The sequence below is a fragment of the Xyrauchen texanus genome, chromosome 1 (assembly GCF_025860055.1).
Source record: "Xyrauchen texanus isolate HMW12.3.18 chromosome 1, RBS_HiC_50CHRs, whole genome shotgun sequence".
Lineage (NCBI taxonomy): Eukaryota > Metazoa > Chordata > Actinopteri > Cypriniformes > Catostomidae > Xyrauchen > Xyrauchen texanus.
The window spans coordinates 57832521-57852178 of record NC_068276.1 but is presented as its reverse complement, the minus strand read 5'-3'; the positions used below and the strand labels follow the sequence as shown (position 1 = coordinate 57852178).

The window sequence follows — 19658 nt, the reverse complement described above, 5'->3', positions numbered from 1 at the left end:
TATTTAGAGACTGTCAGACAGAAAGATATTTAGAGAGAAAGACTGTCAGACAGACAGATATATATTCAGAGAGACTGTCAGACAGACAGATATTTAGAGAGAAAGACTTTCAGACAGACAGATATATATTTAGAGACTGTCAGACAGAAAGATATTTAGAGAGAAAGACTGTCAGACAGACATTGGTAGATAGACAGGAAAGACTGTCAGACAGACAGATATTTAGAGACTGTCAGACAGACAGATATATATTTAGAGAGAAAGACTGTCAGACAGACAGATATTTAGAGACTGTCAGACAGACAGATATATATTTAGAGAGAAAGACTGTCAGACAGACAGACAGGAAAGACTGTCAGACAGATATCGATAGATAGACAGATAGGACTGTCAGACAGATATTTAGAGAGAAAGACTGTCAGTCAGACAGACATTTAGAGAGAAAGACTGTCAGACAGACAGATAGGAAAGACTGTCAGAGATAGAGACAGACAGGACATTTTAGGCCATCAAACACAAAATGAATGTAAAGAAGACAAACACAGACTCACTCAGAGGTTCAGAGATTTTCTTTTATTTTACATAAAAAAGGGGGTGCAAACTTGAGTTTCCCTTTAAGAGTGGAGGGAATAAAAATGAAAATTCAAAAGGTTATGTATGGATCTTCACATGACTCCTCAGGAATATAGGTCATTTTAAATAAGATTAAGACTTCTTAACCTTTCTGCAACTTAAAAACCCAAAATATATTTAGAGAGAAGAGAAAAAGAGAAGACGGACCATCACAGTTGAAGCCCTTGACGAAGTTAAATCATTGAAATACATTTAAGCAACATTCATATTTCAACACAATTAAGTCATAATACAATACAAATTTGAAGTAGCTTTGTAAGTATGCCCAGAACAAGAGAGTGAATCTTGCAGTACTGTACACTTTAGTTTTAAAGGTTTAAAGTACAGAAACGCAATTTTGCCAATCTTTCAAAACTAAAAATGGTGAAAAAGATCATTCAAATATTGCAGTGAGTCCTGTAATATAACCATCATTCTGAGGTCATTAAAAAAAGAACAGTTGAACCAGAATGACCCGTTCATTTACAACAAAAATAGGAATTCTTTAACAAGTTCCCACATTAACTGAAATAAGAGACAGGGATGATTACACGTGAGACACAATGGAAGGGCGATGCAGTATATAGTGGCAAAATAGTATACGGTGGAGATTTACCTGCAGAAGTCAAGCTTACAGAGGGTCAGACTCGCAGCCTTGCAGTAGCGTTTAAAGGCATCACGCAGCCACAGAATATGTGTATCAACTTCATGCCCACAATGTTCTTCAGTGCCCCATTAAGTAGTAGTTTCCTTTGCTTCCGGAATCAAAAGCCATGCACGTATCTGCATTAACATCCCATTAACTTTGCTTTAAATGAGAAGAGCCTCTCTGTATGTCAATTCCCAACATCAGAAGTGTGATGCAAAAGCAGAAGGCCATTCGCTGGAGATGGAACGGGACCCAAAATGCTTCCTAGACTCACTTTCATGGATTTTATATTTCACATTAAACCTCAAATAGACTTAAAAAGGCCATAACTGTAAGGATACCATCTTTATTAAAATAAAAAGGTACAAAAATGTATGGTACAATCTTTTAAAAATAAGGGAGGAAAAAAAAGATGGTTTGAAACAATCACGTTGCAGTTGAAAAGAGAGCCAGTAGTCATGATGATCGTATTATCTAGCCATCCATCATACTTAATATATATAGCATGTTGGGAGAGAGGCAGACGGCGTCTTTGTTCATCATCGTTCACGCCTAATCCCAAACTGCATCTCTCCAAACTATAAATGATTCCCCAAAATTGAACTCCCGTCCGAGTGTCTTAAACAAATGTCAGAGTTTCCATATTTTTGGTTGAACGATCCCTTTTCAAACCATTCTCAGACATCGAGCTAAACAATTTCAATACATTTTCCACAAAGCAATTCCTACAAGTGGCTCCGTAACTAGCCAAGGCGTTCCATTTTCACTTTTGAAGAGTCAAAAAGAATTAAGGGGTAAAAGGAGGCAAAACGTATCTTGCAAATTCATTCTTGGAGTCAGAAGCACCTGGCAATAGCAAGCAGTGCACATCCAAACAAACACTACATCGTCTTTCAACTCTAGCGAGGCACATAATACATATAAGAGAGGAACGTTAAATAAAAAGCCTTGCGGTAGGCATCTCCTGATGCGTCCGCGCAAGTGGATTTCCGAGCGTATAATTCAAGTACTTTTCACAGAATAATTTAGAGCCAAAGTGACCTGCATCACAGTGGATAAGCATAAGGTAAATCTATTAAATAAACATCACTGGTGAAAATGGTCGGTGAGCTCCCACCCAACATGCATGTCGTATTCAGACGCAATTCCCGTCAACACCAACCCCGTGGAGCTCAGAGAGCGTTCCACGAGCACAATCCTAGAAGGAATAGGGAGGCCAGTGACGACAAATGGCATTTAAGACATATCTGGGAGCTCGCCAGTTCACTATTTACACAAAAAGTGAAATGACGGATGAGTCGAGGAGTGGAAGAATGTGTGAATAAAGAATATGTGCCCTTTTGGGATATCAATTTGGCCAACAAAACCATCATTTGTCCACTGCATTTGAAGGAACCATCAATGCAGAGCGTCAGATTTGTCTACGTTGAAATGCCTCAGTTCTACCAAGGGTTTCGAAACGGTGTAATCGACACTTTGTGATTCCTCAAACAGCCAGACGGGTTCAGAGGTCGGTCCAATACAGTAATGCACAGGTTAATATAGTGAACAAGAGGCAAACATAGCTTTAGTGCAGTCCCACACTCCTATGGCTTCTCTCTCAACGTTTGTATGGTGATCGCAATAAAATAAAATTATAGTTATATAATTGATCTTACATTAATTATATATTTACTGTACATAGAAAAGGTCACGAAATTAAAACATAGATTTAATGCTGTGAATAGGTGAACGGCGAATAATCCTTGTCTTAAAGGGATAGTGCACTCATTTACTTGACCCTCATATGGTTTAAAACCTGTCTGTCTTTTAGTTTTTTTGGGGGGGTTGGAACAACATGAGGTGCGAGTAAATTACAGAACTTTCATTTTTGGGTGAACTATCCCTTTAAATATTGAGCTCCGGAAAGGACTGCCTCATCCTAAGCATAAGAGGTCAAGGGCTGCCCTGTCTCAGAGCCACTTATGGCCACTATAAAAGGAACAGTACACCCAAAAATGAAAATGATCTCATTGTTTACTCACCCTCATGCCATTTCAGATGTGTATGACTTTCTTTTTTCTGCAGAACACAAAGGAAGATTTTTTAGAAGAATATTTCAGCTCTGTAGGTCCTTACAATGCAAGTCAATGGTGGCCAGAACTCTGAAGGTCCAAAAAGCACATAAAGGCAGCATAAAATTTATCCATAAGACTCCAGTGGTTAAATGAATGTCTACGATATAAAATCTAACTCCTTTTTCACTATAAATCTTTATTTACATCAGCAGTCTACTTGGCGATCATGACCTTCAAGCTCGATTACACTTCTTAGCGACATTAACGCTCCACATGCATCAAGCATCAGGAAGTATAATTGGGCTTGAAATCACGATTGAGTCAAGAGACTGCAATGACAAGATGTACGGTGAAAAAGGAATTCATTTTGGTCTATTCTCACCCAAAACCGATAGGATCGCTTTAGAAGACACGGATTAAACAACTGCGTTAATTTTATGCTGCCTTTGTGTGCTTTCAGTCACCATTCACTTGCATTGTATGAACCTACAATGCCGAGATATTCTTCTAAATATATTTGTTTGTGTTCTGCAGAAAAATAAATTCATACACATCTGGGATGGCATGAGGGTGAGTAAATAATGACATTAAATTAATTATTTTAGGGCGAACTATCCCTTTAACAATCTCATGAGCATTTACAAAGATGGGCTTGTTTTTTTGTTATCACTTTCTGCCACATACTCTGATTCTTATTCATTAGATTCAGTGACTAAAACCTCCTCAAAGAACTGAGATGCGTATTGCACTGCTATGAAGGCATGGGAGGAGTTTTTTAACATCGCATTGCAGAGAGACTCTGCCAGAGTTGTCGTGTTAAGGCATTGAATTGAGATGCTTTGCAGTGGCAGTCACTATAGTCAGTCTGCATCCTCCCAGAATCAATCTTATTTCTCCTCTCGAGTCTTACACAACTACTAACAGTTGTGAACCAGCAAGCTGAATATTCCTCCGCTTTATAGGAGCACGTTTAGGCGTAAGACCCATAGCCACCCTGGCACAAAACTCATCCTGAATTATAAGCAGTTATCTAGCATTAAAAACAACATCTATCAGGGACCGTTTCTGGAAATAATAAAATGACTATATGAATAGAAAGAGTGTGTTTTCCGATACAAAAGAGAACCACAAAAGCAGAGAGAAGGAAAGTCTCACTGGCCACCTCGGCTAATAAAAAAGCATCCAGATTTACGTCAAAGCGGTACGATATCGTAAAAGGAGAAAGCAGCATGACTGGCTGGTGGGTTTGTAGTGGGAGGAGTGCTTTAGAACAAGCAGCTTAAATACTAGTCAGTGGAACATCACATTCACTCGAAATCGCCGTCGTCCAAGCACACCATCAGAGCGGTTTACGTCACACTTTCACAAAGTTCACGTGTAAAAGGCCAGTTAGCATCGTTACGAAAGTTATTACTCGCCTGTGTACATTAATCACTCCGATAGACGTCAAATGCTAGTCATATTCTAAGGCTTGGACCATTTCCTGCAGCGTGAGAACCAACAATCAGCCAACAAATATTCAAATGAACATAAAACATTTAAAAAAAATATAGGTTAAGCGGACAGAACAAGGTCATGCACTAGCCGCGTCTCCATCTCGTGTTGAGTTGAGAGTTGGAGCGGGCAGCGGTGGTGATTTGAGCTTCAGCGTAGGCGACGTTGTCTCTCTCCCTCTCGCCGTCTACATCACACAATGGGCTAGAATTGTCTCCGTCACGCAGGAAGAGTACGAGAGGGCACATTCAGAGACTCCCTCGCCTTAACGTCCACCACCAGGGACAAAGAGAACGTAAACTAAGCGAGACAGCAAATGAAGTGCGGTGATTTTCCAGTGCTTTTTTGTGAATATCCTAGAGATAGTCCGAGGAAGCCGATCTGGAGGCCTGTCGATGCTTAAATGAACACGTGGGAAAAAAATACAAATAAATCACAAACAACAATAAAAGACAATCCCCGTAGAGGCAACATGTGCATGCCTCTTCGTTTTGGAACGTAGGTCCCCTTGAACCGTTTTAAGGGTTCGCTGTAGTCGGCTTGTAAAATTTCTTTATATTAACGCTCTAAAAACAAGCAAAGGAACGGGTTCGTGTGGAGAGGCCAGAGGTTCATTTGTGCCGTGGCGTGTTCTTCTTCCTCTTCCTCTTGAAGAAACAGCAGCACCTGGGGAAGGACACACATGTTAATGTCAGTGCAGGAAGCTGATTGGTTGATTAAAAAATGACAAGCCTGACAGCAAGAGATAACACACATAGGGCTGGGCGATATAGCCAACATTATTTACACTTATGAACAGGTTTGATTAACATTGCGATATCGGTGTGTTGTGATCTAAAATGAAAGGAACCATAATTTCTAGTTGAACTACGGTATTTAGTAACCATATGACATTTATGATATTTGTTGTAAAACTGTAGCAATAATACAGGAAAACCACAACTATGGCAATACATCATTAATTCTGACAACAACAAAAAAATTACGTTTTAGTTAAAACGTATTATAGTAAAACCAGGGTTCATTTGTGGTACAAGTAACACGGATTTTACTAAGGATGTGCACGGATAGTCGACGTTCGGTTAACTGCTTGATATGTCACTATTCGAATACCAAAATCACTATACGGTTATTCTACACATGCAACAGAGGTCGTCAAGCTGACCCGAACGCAACGAGTTCTGACAAACCAGTTTCTGGTTTTGGGTCAGTTTTTCAAACATGCTTTTCTGTGCACCTGTGCTGTTTTGCTATGTATTGTTAACACGCGCTGGACGCTGGAGCAATTGCTCACTTTATCTGTTGATATTTTGGAGTAGTGTTTGAGGAAATTCCATTGCAATAAACGTTCTTTATTCCTGCGTCCAGAGAAAAAAAAAAAAAAACGTTCATGAAACCGTGCACAGTCCTAGTTTTTACTACAAAAAGAGGTTACATGGATCCTGCAGAATTACTGGTAAACCATGCTTCGTTTTTATGGTGGAATCCATGGTTTTAAAAACCATAGCCTACTTGTACTACAAATGAACCATGATGTGTTACTATAGAAACATTTAGTAACCATGTTTATTTGGCTGAATGATTAGGCCTTTTTTTTACTATGGTTTTACTATGAATGTCATAGTTCAAATATGGTTCCTGTAGTAAAACCATAGTACATTTTATGGTTATGCCGTAGTTGAACTCTAGTTACTGTAGTAACACCATGGTTAATTTCCAGAAGGGATGAATAAAGGTTTTGTGAGGGAACCCAAAATAATTGCTAGTGAACACAAAAGGTATTGCGAGGAAACAAAACTATTTCAGAAAATAAATATTTTCCATAGTAATAGTAAAATGCCTACATTTGTCCATGGAAGCAATTGCGTGATTCAGTGCTGGAAGATGTCACACTCCAGTAAGGCTTCCCAAATCTAATGCACTTGCCATTTTGAACACCGAGGTTTAATGCTATAAAAGCACGTCTCAATGCTCATGAACTCGCAAGCCACAAAACAAGGCAGGTGCGCAAAATGTGTCTAATGATATTCTTCTAAGAAAAAAGCGCTTTAAAATGATTGAAATATTAATTTCATCAGTGTTGGACAAGTTACTCAAGTAATCCACTAAAAATTACTTTAATAAAATGGTAATGATGTTTCTTTAGCCAAACCGTAATCACATTACTCACTTATTTACTCAAGTTAATTTCTGAAACTTTCACAGGAATTTTTCTTGCTGCTCCACGAATTCAAAATAATGTATATTTTTTCTGTTGCATGCAAGTCATACTCTTGTTTTTCCCTTATAATGAGTAGTTACTGGGTGCACACCCTTTAGCTGTCACAGAAACGTGAACAGATGTAGCTATATATTAATATTTCAAGTTATAAATTAATTCCACATAAATCATATTTTTGAAAAGAATTGCCTGCAAAATATTAGTGACTATTCCATATAATCGCCCAGCCCTACACACATGCACCATCAGTATGTAGCAGGTATGTAGGCCATGCTACATATTGTCAGCGTTGTCAAAAACAGCCGTTTGAATGTATTAGTATATCATTATTGACCTAAATGCTTGCTGCCTATGAATGACAACAAGTAGAAGTTAACAGAAGGGGAACTTAAACACATGTGCGTTCAGATAAAACGGTGTTGAATAGCAACAACACAACAGAATGGGTTGGGAGGAAACAAGGAGCATGCAGAGGAAGAGAACAGCTCCAGACTGACACACTAAAAAGCGAAAGACTTCACTAAACATGTTCCTAATGGATGCTGAAAAACAGCCAGTATATTGGAGCATCAGTTGCTGGCTGTATCGTTTCTGGATACGTTTCTAACAAGAAATAAAACATAATCTGTACTGAATAGTGTCCCGCAAATATTTAGATCCTTAACCAAGTCCCTTATTTTACTGAATTACATTATATTCCCTTTAATATTTTAATTGCTGTAAAAAAACAAATAAAATAAATGTACTGAAAACAGGTAGTATTGATTTTCACATTTCTGGAACAAAATAAATAAAGTGGTGCTTCCAGTTTCAGATTTCTCACTTTCCCTAGAGATTACATTCTAATAAAAAAAATTATAATAACATTTTTCAAAAAATTCAATAAAAAAAAAAAAAAGTGAATTATTCTGATTTCTGATACACAGTTACCACTTTGTAAGCAGTACAAATTAATCTTGGCAATCTCAAGAATTTTTGGATGAATAATAATAATAAATATAGCTGCAAGAAGCAATTAAGGGGCCAAGCACATCAACCATTATTAAGCACAACAAATGGCAAAAACAAAAAAAATTTAAAGCAGTCTGGTCATGATTTTAGACAAAATAGTTTAAAAGCGTATTACTTTTGACCAACAGGTGGAGCTGTCACCAAATTGATACGGTATGGTCAAGGTGCGGTCATGATGACAGATATAAAGTTTTATGTCAATACGTCAAAGCATTGCTGAGATAGAGCCTGAAAACCATTCAAGCTCCGGGCCATCAAATTCATTATGTTAAATGAAAATGGTTTGATCAATGAATACAAAATCAATTACTTCTTGTCGGCATGGTCTGAAGGTGGTCTGATTCGATTTTGGTTAAAATCTGACAAATGCTGTAGGAGTTAAAAAAAGTTGATTTTTAAAGGATTTCAAAATGGTGGAAAGTATGTTCGATCGATCATGGCATAATTGGAATCCACGTTCTTGGCATGACCCACAGAATCTACCAAGACTTATCTCATGAAAATAGCACAAAGTAATCAAAAGTTAGCATTTATGAAATTTGGTATAATTTTTGACGAGAAGGTGGCACTGTTTGAAAACTTTTGAGTACCTTCAGGACATTGATACACATAGCGAGTTTCGTAACGATATGTCAATGCGTTTGAAAAATAAAGCATTTTACAAATATATTCAAAATGGGTGACGGACAAAATTTGGTATCATTCGACTCGTCATACCGCACAGAATCTAACAAGACCAGATTTGTGATTTTAGGTGAAACCGTTCAGAAGTTTATAAGCACAAAAATGTATTTTTCATATCTCGTGACCACTAGGTGGTGCTGTGCTGAAACTGTGCATGTGTCCTCAGGTCATAGTTGTCATAACACACACCAAGTTTGGTGTGAATATGCTAAAGCGTTGCGGAGATATAGCCTCAAGTCCAATTTGATGTGCTCTACGTCTAATTTGTTTGCACGTTATATGAGAGAACAATTTTCGTGAAAATTGGGCAAACTGTCTAGAAGTTAGAAATACTTGATTTTTGAACAATTTTCAAGACGTAAAATGATGAAATATGGTGCAATCGATTCGTCTTGAGCAAAGGAATCGGAGGAAAAATAATTTTTATACTAGCACTAAACGGTTCAAAAGTTATTAGCATAAACAAGTGTGAAACTTTGGGCAGTTGGTGGCGCTAGAGGGTTTGAATTAGAGACTTCAAATGTGCTCCAGTTAATGTTCAGACTGCCCTCTATCTGTGTGCCAAATTTCACAACTTTCCCGCTTACGGTTCTATGGGATGCTTGGCCCCTGATAATTGTTCCTTTGAAAATGTGACAATTTTAAAAAGTGTGTAATTGAAGCACAACTAATGCTGTCAACAAAACCAGCAACTACTTCACAAACATAAAAACAAAACATTTAACACCCTTGGAATGTGCCAACCCAACAGAATCTAAAATTCAACAATGATGTGGTACAAAATGTGAACAGTTTGACATTATAAATTCTTTCAAAAATTAAATAAGCTGTTGTAGAATTGGTAATTCAGTAAGATGAGATTTGATTAAGGGCTGCACACTGCATTGTACGAGTGCAATTTTAGATAGTACAGACTTCTACATTCTCATGTAATCTTTGGGCTTGCCATATGTAAATAAGTCGAGATATTAGAGACTTCTCAGCATACTTTCAATCAACATTCAAAAATTTCAGTCTCTGAAATCAGACTTTACCAGGCCTCTCTCTTCCCGTTTCAAACTCAGAGCATGAATAACTAAATTTGCATTTAACTGCGATAGCAGATCTGAGTCTTAATGCAAGCTAGATCTTTATGGCCACAGTCTAGGCTGGTCCACTTCACTTTAGGTTTGATGTGGACTGGAGAGAGGGACTCACCACAAGTTGAGCATTTTCACGCAGCTACAGAAGAGTGTGAAAAGAGAAAAGACAGAGATTATTACACAGAGGTGAGACGATGAGACAAACTTAATGCCGGCAACATGAGACCAACAGAAAGACACAAGAGAGACAGAGAGAGAGATGGAAGAACTATCCCTTTATAAGTGGAAAGTGTTGAAAGAGAATAAATATAAGGAATTTGGATTAAAGTAGTGTTGTCCTCAGCTCACCAGCCCACTGCTCTAGTGAATATGGTACAAGATGCACACTCTTCAGCAATTACAGGCCAGAATATATTCTGCGGATTGGTCAATTGGTCTTGAGCCAGTTTATATGTGCAGCAATCATCATTAATGTATGCCATCTTTAGGTAGAGCAACAATTCTCTTTTTTTCCAGATCCTCAGAGTTCTTTGCCATGAAGTGCCATGTTGAACTTCCAGTGACCAGTATGAGGGAGTGTGAGAGCGATGACACCACATTTAACACACCTGCTCCCCACTCACACCTGAGTCCTTGTAACGCTAACGAGTCACATGACATCGGGGAGGGAAAATGGCTAATTGGGCCCAATTTGGACATTTTCACTTAGGGGTGTACTCACTTTTGTTGCCAGCGGTTTAGACATTAATGGCAGTGTATTGAGTTGTTTTGAGGGAACAGCAAATTTACACCATTATACAAGCTGTACACTCACAACTTTGCATTGTAGCAAAGTGTCATTTCGTCAGTGTTGTCACATGAAAAGATATAATCAAATATTTACAAAAACTCACTTTTGTAAGATACTGTATATATCTTCGGCCGAAGAAAGAGACACAGGTGCCTGTGTCACAAGTGTGCAAAAGCCCTTTGGGTATATATTGCTTCGAATTCTCAGTCAGATCAACTGCTGGCCTTTTTGTATTTTTTGAGCAGCCACAGTTCCCCATCCACTTTTATCCACAATTCCAAAATTGACTAGTACAATTTTGACATTAATGTAAGCCTACTTTACAGTGCTTTGCTACAAGCGGCAATGTTCCAGCATTATGGGCAGAATATTATACAATGATAACTACTATCGTCAAGGCAAAAAGGAAATACACAGAAGAGTAGAGGATCAGAGAGATCAGAAGACGTCTGCAGAGCATCAATACTGTGTAATAACCATGGCGACCTTGTGTGTTTGTGCCGTCGAGTTAACTGATAAAGCCCGCTGCACAGTCAGCGCTACTTTCATCAATAAATCAAAGACACACAGCTTTTTAAGATATCAAAGAACTACAAGAATATCTGTTTGTTATTATCTCAGACAGGATGTTTTATATAACTGAAACTCAAATGCACAGGGACATAAGGTGCATTAAAACAAGAGTTTAATTGCCTTTTTATTACAAGTGAACTCACTGGCTGCACCATTATGAATTCTGCCATCTACACTTTCAACGTAAATATGAGCTTGGTTCCAAAACCTAGTGAACTGCCTACCTAAACAGCATTTTTAAGGCATCACAGGTGTCATGATAAACATTTGTTGTTGGCTAGACTGTCCCTGTTGAGTTTACTGATCAGCTGATGCACTGAAATATAATTTATTCTACATTTGTCATGGGAAACGCAATGCTACAATTCCATACACCTACAGTACACACAACACTACAGAGGAACAGATGGCAATGGAACAATGAAGGTAAAGGGGAAGTCATGTACAAAACCTTGAGTGCTACAGGACACCTTGTGCCAATAAGACACAAGGTAAAGACAACGTATAGGAGTGTGAAGCTGGGTGCACATACTTGGCCTCATCCACCACCTCCACCTCTGCCTGTGCTGTGATTGGTGCATTTGAGTGGGCCGCCAGTGGGTCGTCTGCATTTAGTTCACCATTAGTCGAACTCACCACCTGTGGCAGAAAAAGACGTATGAAAACAAAGTCAAATCAGGTGGCATCAGTGTAACAATGCTAATTTGACTTGACCAAATGAGATAATTCAGTCTCCCATCTCAAAGTAATGACAGCTTAAACATATTAGTTTATTTGTGCATTTACTATTGCAAAGTGAGTTAAATCAGTTGCACTTGTTTTTACAATACGTGTACTTTCAGCATACTTGGTGTACTTACCCAAGATAGTACTGAGTAATATTAGGTAACTACATGTACTTAATATGGGTTAAGGTTGGGTTTAGGTTACATTTAATTGGATCCCAATCAAATGTGGCCAAAATATGATACGCATGTTATCATTTGATAAAATCAGAAATCAATAAAGTTGACTTGATGATCAACACGAGAACAAAGCTGAATATTGCATTAGTTTTTTCCCATAGCAGTACCGAAGACAACAGGTGCTAAAATTATTATTCTGATGATCTCAGCCTTTATCTTATGCTGTATTTCATTCAACTTGTAAAGTCATAATTTCCATTTTCCAACCTCCTACTTGGAAAAGTACAAAAGAACACCACTTGATTTTAGACTTCCAACTTGGCAACTCCGGCAGAAATCGACTACTCAACATTGCTGAGATGAGCTAGTAGCACCCAGAGCCACAGTTAACATTTTACATTTACATTTGTGCATTTGGCAGATGCTATTATCCAAAGCCACTTACAGTGCACTTACTACAGGGACAATCCCCCCGGAGCAACCTGGAGATAAGTGTCTTGCTCAAGGACACGGTGGTGGTGGCTGTGGGGATCGAACCAGCAACCTTCTGCTTAACAGTTATGCGCTTTAGCCCACTACACCATCACTGACATTAATATATACCTTGAGTCTTTAGCGATCACAAATGGATCAACAAAATGCTCAGATAGTGAGAAAAAAAACAGAATGCATTGTTATATTTTGATGCTTTATTTTCCATATATGAAAGAGGTAATGCAACGGATGATAGAACGGGATTCATAACTTCCGCACTTCTCTGGCTGTCTGTCAAAAGCATATCGAGCTACACATAAGATACACATAAGCTACACATAGGCTTTATTTTCTAAGGCACTTCTCGAGTCTAAATAGATGCAAAAATGACATAATATCAGTAGTACAGCCAAATTTCAATAGCCTAAACTATTCCTGTGTAAATAGTTTATTTCCATGTTGTTTCTTCATTAAATAATGCCAAATGTAAATCAAGTCAATCAATGAAACATCAGCACCACCTTGAGTAACAAAGAGCATCTATAATTTGTGTACACACACATATGGGATACTGAAATTCACCACCATTGCGCAGAAAATCTACACATGGTAGCAATTTGTATGAATATGGCACTCATTTGTCTCGTAATAAAGAAACAGATATCCTGTCGTAGTAAAAATATGGTTTATAGAAGTGGAAATATATATTACAAATCTTGGGTTACTAAATACCCTATACACTTTTGGTATCTTTCTTATTTGAATCAATTAGAAGGGGGAAAATTATTATTATTGTTAGATGATTCGTGTAAGAATGGTAGAGGAATACTAAAGAAGTGGGCAACAAACCCCCAAAAATGGATGAGGTAAAGGAGTTGGAATGAGGAAAAGTTTGCACATTACATAATAATAAAAACAGTTTCAAACATTCACAGTAGGTCTATGTATCGCCAACTACCTCCCGGTAAATGCACACTGTGAAACACGTCATTATTATTATTATTATTATTATTATTATTATTATTATTATTATTATTATATACACACATTACGATGCGTCACAATGTCGCAATTGTTACTGTTTAAAACAAGTTCTGAAATGGTTTACCGTTGTAAACAAAAATGACATGGTACTCCTTAAAGTAAGCGAGACCAAAATGGTGTCAAATGCGCAAGAGAAACATCCGCAATCAGTTTCAATCTCTCGTATTAGAAGAGACCAACCGATTTAAGTTTCCACTTATTTTAACAACCAGCTTCTTCATTAATTGAACAGTCCAAAATTATATGAATGCACACATCAAAAACGTTCACGTAAAATAAAACTTGATACATGGATCTAAAGTATTGATTCAATAAATCGCAGCAGTCGGGTTCCCGAATCGTGACCGCCAACTCTGAATGTCAGTCGGTCTCCCTACACTCTCAAACTACTAGTCTATTTGCACATTTCTGAACATTTATAGAATTAAAATATATTGTGGCTATACTTCTATTTAACAACTTTAAATCAAGAGTTTTATTCATTTTTAATTTGATTACGCCATTCACAATGCTTCCTGTATCGTAGGTTAGGCACTCAGTAAAGACAGTACACAGTCTTGTAACTTTAATCTTTTTGTCTGATTTTCAAACCGGTTTGCAATGGCGTGATTCACCCGGTTGGTTTAGTTCATGGCTTAGAGCTCACTATGAAATCCCCTTAGAACAAATGAATGGGAAAAATACTTCCGGAACCAAGACAGCTGGAAAAGTGGGCGGGCACTGTTGCACTCATTACCGGAAAAATCAAGTTGTCTTAATTAAAAATGACTTGAACGTTAAGTTTCAGGCTCAAAACATCGATGTTCCTTGAACTTATTTAGCTTAAAAATCTCTAGGTTTTTAACAAACGATTGAGTACAAAATAGAAGCCATGGGGAATACCCATAATCCATTGTACTTGAATTATTTATGTTTTCTTGGTTAAAGGCAATTGGCCCTTATGGGGGGATTTAAATAGTTGTTAATTAAAATAAATTCTATAAACAGAGGTTTTAGATCTTTGGTATTATTGAGTTGTTTTGTTGCAAATAGTCGTTTGGAGTGTCACTATAACTAAAATGATTAAGTAGAAACAACAATATTTAAATAGCCTATCGGAGTTAAGTCTACTTGCATCTACAAGGGTGGCCCAAACAAAACGAGGCCACTATGTTTGATTGCTCATATCTTGAAAATGCCTTGAGGTATTAGCAAAATTTTTGGCATACTTCTACGACTTTTTGTAAATAACAAAATGATGTCACTGTGAGGTCTTGTGAGCAATAGCTTGCTACAAATAAATAAATAAGTAAATTGTTTAGCTAAGTTTTCAATGGCAGCAAACTTAGGTGCTTCTCTTTCACCATTTGCCATGTGGCCCCGTTTTCTAGTATACATGCTACATACTATGGTTTTTAATTAGGACGAGAACAGACAAAAGGGGAACCCATAGAGGAGGAGCTCTACTGTAAAATCTGAGACGAGGTGTGGGGAGCTGCAGATGATTGTAAATATGAGCACACACAGGAGGAGGAGTCGAGCGAGGGATGAAGCAGTACCTGAACTGAGCCCCCGTGCCTGTCCGCCGCCAGGTGGGAGGTCAGATACGAGGAGTTTGTCTGCCGGTTGGGTTGCACCTCCCAAGCTCCTCTGCGGTCAGAGACGGCCGTCTGGGCAGATGGAGGAGGCGGAGCGGGAGGGAGGGGAGGTGTGGTGAGTGAGTGCAAGAGGGCGGAGTGAAGCCAGGTGGCATGCAGCACAATGCAGGAATGAAAACCAAAGAGAAACAAAGAGAGCCAGTCAAAGCCAGGAAACGGCATTAGTGACTGAGGACCAAGTTGTCCAATAAAATACAAGCAGCACAAAATAAACAAAAACACATTTAAGGAAAAGTTTGCCCAAAAATGAAAATTCTGTCATGCTGTTGCAAACCCGTATGACTTTCTTTGTTAAGCAGAACGTAAAAGGAACATTTCTGATGAATATCCAAATCTATCTTTTTACTCAAAATATACTTTTTTCTCTTTTCTTCAGTGAACGCAAGTTCTTGTGTAAACACGATTTCCTCTGTGAACGAGCTTCTTCATAGCACTCATGAACATGCAATGGATGTCATGGTCTTTACTGAAAAACGTACTTAGCAGGCTTAAGCATTCTTGGAATATATGCTTGAGTCTCATGGACTTTTATGACACTTTTGGGTATTTATGACAGACAAGGATATTAGTAAAATTTTTCTTTTTGTGTTCTGCCTAAGAAAGATAGTCCTACAGGTTTGGAATGACATGATGGTGAGCAAATGCCAACACAATTTGTATTTTTGGGTAATATTTCCCTTTAAACAGAGGAAAAGAAACAGTGTACATTCTCCAAGCTTTGGACACCATGTGTAGCAAATCAAGCATCCGACATTGAAATTAGACAGTAAGATCTGACTGTTATTAAAAACTAAGACTGAACTACCTGTTATGTTAAAGTATATAAAAATCTGAAGGGCATCATATTAAGTCATGTACTAGACTAGAAGACCTTAACATGAAGAGGAACCCATTCTGAGATGTAAGACAACAAATGTAAAAATCCAAATGTACATCTGAAATTGTGTTGTGCTGTGGTATAGTTTCAATAAAAGCCCCTTGTGGCATGACAATATTAAGAAGGTGTGAATGGGGCCTACACAAATCAGAGTGCCTGTGTAAATATGCTGTGCTCTTACGGAGCCATTTAAGACAGGGTGGAATTTTCTTGTTTCTTAAATAGTTTTGTGTGCCCTCGCATTAGTTTCCATTACCTCCCAATACATTTGCCATGGTTTTACAACACTAACCATTTTAACCATGATATTCATAGTGAAACCATAGTAATAGTACAGGAAAACGATGGTTGGTGGTACACACTGTTTTACTACCAAAACCCTATGGCAACTGTGGTAAAACCATGTTTTTACTACAGTTATCATAGTTTAACCATGGTATTTGTGGTAAAACCATAGTAACCACAAGATTAACCATGGTTAATCTACAATAAACTATATGGATCCAGTCTGCCGTTTTAAAACCAAGGGATCCTCCCAAAAAAATTAAAATAATAAGTACTATGTAATTATTTCAATATTACTATTTTAAAACCATGGTTTCCACCAAAAAACAAGGATTACTACAGCCTACAACTACAGCCTAGATTACTACAGTATCTATAGTAAAATCATGTTTCCGCCAAAAAAACTTGGAACTGTAGTGGTTACTATAGAAAAGCCGTGGTTTCCACCAATAAACATGGCAACTGCATGGTATCAACAAAATGTATTATTGCGAGAGAAACGTGAAACTATTGTGAGGGGATGCAGATGTTATTGAGAGAGCACGCAAAAAAACTCAATTCCATCCCTGTCTTTGAAAGGGCTCCGTAGTGCTGTAGAGTGATATAGGAAGTGTGCATGTTCCTTCTACCAAAAATCTTGGTAGTAAGGGCTATTCACACCACAAAGTGAAGTAGAAAATCTTCCAATGTCTATTTAAACAGAGTGCAATGCACATTTCTGTCAGTATCTACTAAAAATGTGCAATATCATTTATGTCAGTAGTGCAAACAGTGCAGGACAAGTAAAGGCTAGGTTATACTTTTTATTCCCCGCATGCCGGGGTTGAGCGTTCAGCCTTTCAAAGTATACTCATTTACATTTACATTTATGCATTTGGCAGACGCTTTTATCCAAAGCGACTTACAGTGCACTTATTACAGGGACAATCCCCCCGGAGCAACCTGGAGTTAAGTGCCTTGCTCAAGGGCCCAACAGTGGCATCTTGGTGGTGCTGGGGCTTGAACCCCCAACCTTCTGGTCAGTAACCCTGAGCCTCAACCACTGAGCCACCACTGCACCCCATGGTCAAGAGTATACTCTTGACCATGAGCCCATACAGACCCAGTCGCCGCATGCTCACTGCGACTGCTCTTGTGATATTATTACAGTTAACGTGAGGTTCATGGGTAGACGATAAACACAGACGCAGACAGTCCGTCAAAAAATAAATCGATAAAAACTGGGCTGCACATGAACAGTCCTCACGTAGTGCTGATGACAAATTTGCAATATGTGCACTTTAATTTGCCTTTATGTGCCAAAGTTTAAAACTCCTAACACCTTGCCTACATCGAAAGCGACCGTTGTCGCGTTGCAATGATTTGAGGCTGTCGACACAGGACGTGTAGAAGCGATTGTTTTAAAAAGATGACGTGCACGACTATCAGCTGTAGCGTCAAGCACGTGCAACGTGTCATAAATAAATCGGGGTGTCCATAAACTGTCAGTGTAAAGCGGCATGACAGTCACACCTAGTGTGGACAGCATAATATATTGGGAGCGATTTGACTTGATACGTTGCACCGCTCACGTCCAGTGTAGACAGGGTGTACGACCGATAGTTAAAAGCAATGCTTGCCTTAGCAAACTCCATTAATATTAGCTATTGTAATAGCCATGTCACTGGGTGAAATTTAGCCCCCAATGTGAATGGGTCTGCAGGAACGCATGATTTCCATTTTAAGAAAACAATTCACAGTCAGCGTGACACATCTTTACATCTCAGGTGACCTTGAAGGGCCAAAGAGATGTGCATTAATTAGAGCCGTTCTGCCCTCTAAACACATTCACTAAACACTAAAACTACATCCAAACTGATGATGATGTGGTTTAAGAGGCCCTTGTGTCTTACAGCCAAGGAGTTCTAAATATATCTGCACTTTTCTTCCCTCACAAGACCCATATCAAGTCAACCAGGAATGAAAGTTCTGTCATTATTTACTCACACTCATGCCATTCCAAAAACAAACCGAGATGTTATGCAGAATGCTAGCCTCATTCACTTTAATAGCATCTTCTTTCCATTTTAAAAAAAGTGAATGGTGATAAATCTCTCTTTGCACATCACTGAAAAGGTTAATGCGGGTTTGGAACGTCATAAGGGTGATTGATGACAGAATTTTCATTTTTGGGTGAACTATCTCTTTAGACAAATGATGTCAACATCACTTAAGCTTGAATTCTTCCTTTTAAAAGCCAAAATGAGACTTCAGGAGCTGAGAGTTTAAAATAAGGCAAAGATGTGCAAAGCTGCATTGCACTTTCAAACTTAAAGAGGCAGAAAAAGCGGGAGCAAATGAATCCATGTAAAAATTATAATCTTTAGAGAGATGTGTAAACAGCATAGCATTCACTAACGTCTATTCCCAGCAAGCACTCTGAGGAATGATAAACTGAAGCAGTGCATGCTGTAGCAGCCAGTGTATTGAGTGGGAGTGCAGTGGGCGGGTCTGATGTTTTCGTTTTTAAATCTACTGCATTGACCCTCAGAAATCATCTCCACCTCCACCAACAGCTCTGTCCATAAAGTGCAGTGTGATGCTCTCTTATTTGGGTGGATCTCACGAAACATGTTTCAACAAAAATAAAAATTGAATAATATACATATATACAGTGAGGAAAATAAGTATTTGAACACCCTGCTATTTTGCAAGTTCTCCCACTTAGAAATCATGGAGGGGTCTGAAATTGTCATCGTAGGTGCATGTCCACTGTGAGAGACATAATCTAAAAAAAAATCCAGAAATCACAATGTATGATTCTTTAACTATTTATTTGTATGATACAGCTGCAAATAAGTATTTGAACACCTGAGAAAATCAATGTTAATATTTGGTACAGTAGCCTTTGTTTTGCAATTAAACGTTTCCTGTAGTTTTTCACCAGGTTTGCACACACTGCAGGAGGGATTTTGGCCCACTCCTCCACACCGATCTTCTCTAGATCAGTCAGGTTTCTGGGCTGTCGCTGAGAAACACGGAGTTTGAGCTCCCTCCAAAGATTCTCTATTGGGTTTAGGTCTGGAGACTGGCTAGGCCACGTCAGAACCTTGATATGCTTCTTACAGAGCCACTCCTTGGTTATCCTGGCTGTGTGCTTCGGGTCATTGTCATGTTGGAAGACCCAGCCTCAACCCATCTTCAATGCTCTAACTGAGGGAAGGAGGTTGTTCCCCAAAATCTCGCAATACATGGCCCCAGTCATCCTCTCCTTAATACAGTGC

The 19658-nt window shown here is 38.5% G+C and overlaps 1 protein-coding gene across 5 annotated transcripts in view; it reads right to left on the bottom strand.

The window, feature by feature from the left end:
* Positions 1–521: 521 nt before the first annotated feature.
* The window catches only part of LOC127644893 (casein kinase I), a 55514-nt gene continuing 36377 nt past the window's right edge, over positions 522–19658 (bottom strand). For 2 of the 5 annotated variants that reach the window (XM_052128333.1, XM_052128340.1), the window contains 4 exons: positions 15135–15245; positions 11706–11812; positions 9926–9949; positions 522–5478 (listed from right to left, as the gene is read on the bottom strand). In XM_052128333.1, coding sequence (XP_051984293.1) covers positions 5424–5478; positions 9926–9949; positions 11706–11812; positions 15135–15245 — 297 coding nt within the window. In that variant the 3' untranslated portion in view covers positions 522–5423. The remainder of the gene's footprint in view (positions 5479–9925; positions 9950–11705; positions 11813–15134; positions 15246–19658) is intronic. The other 3 variants (XM_052128358.1, XM_052128349.1, XM_052128366.1) reach the window with 3 other exon arrangements.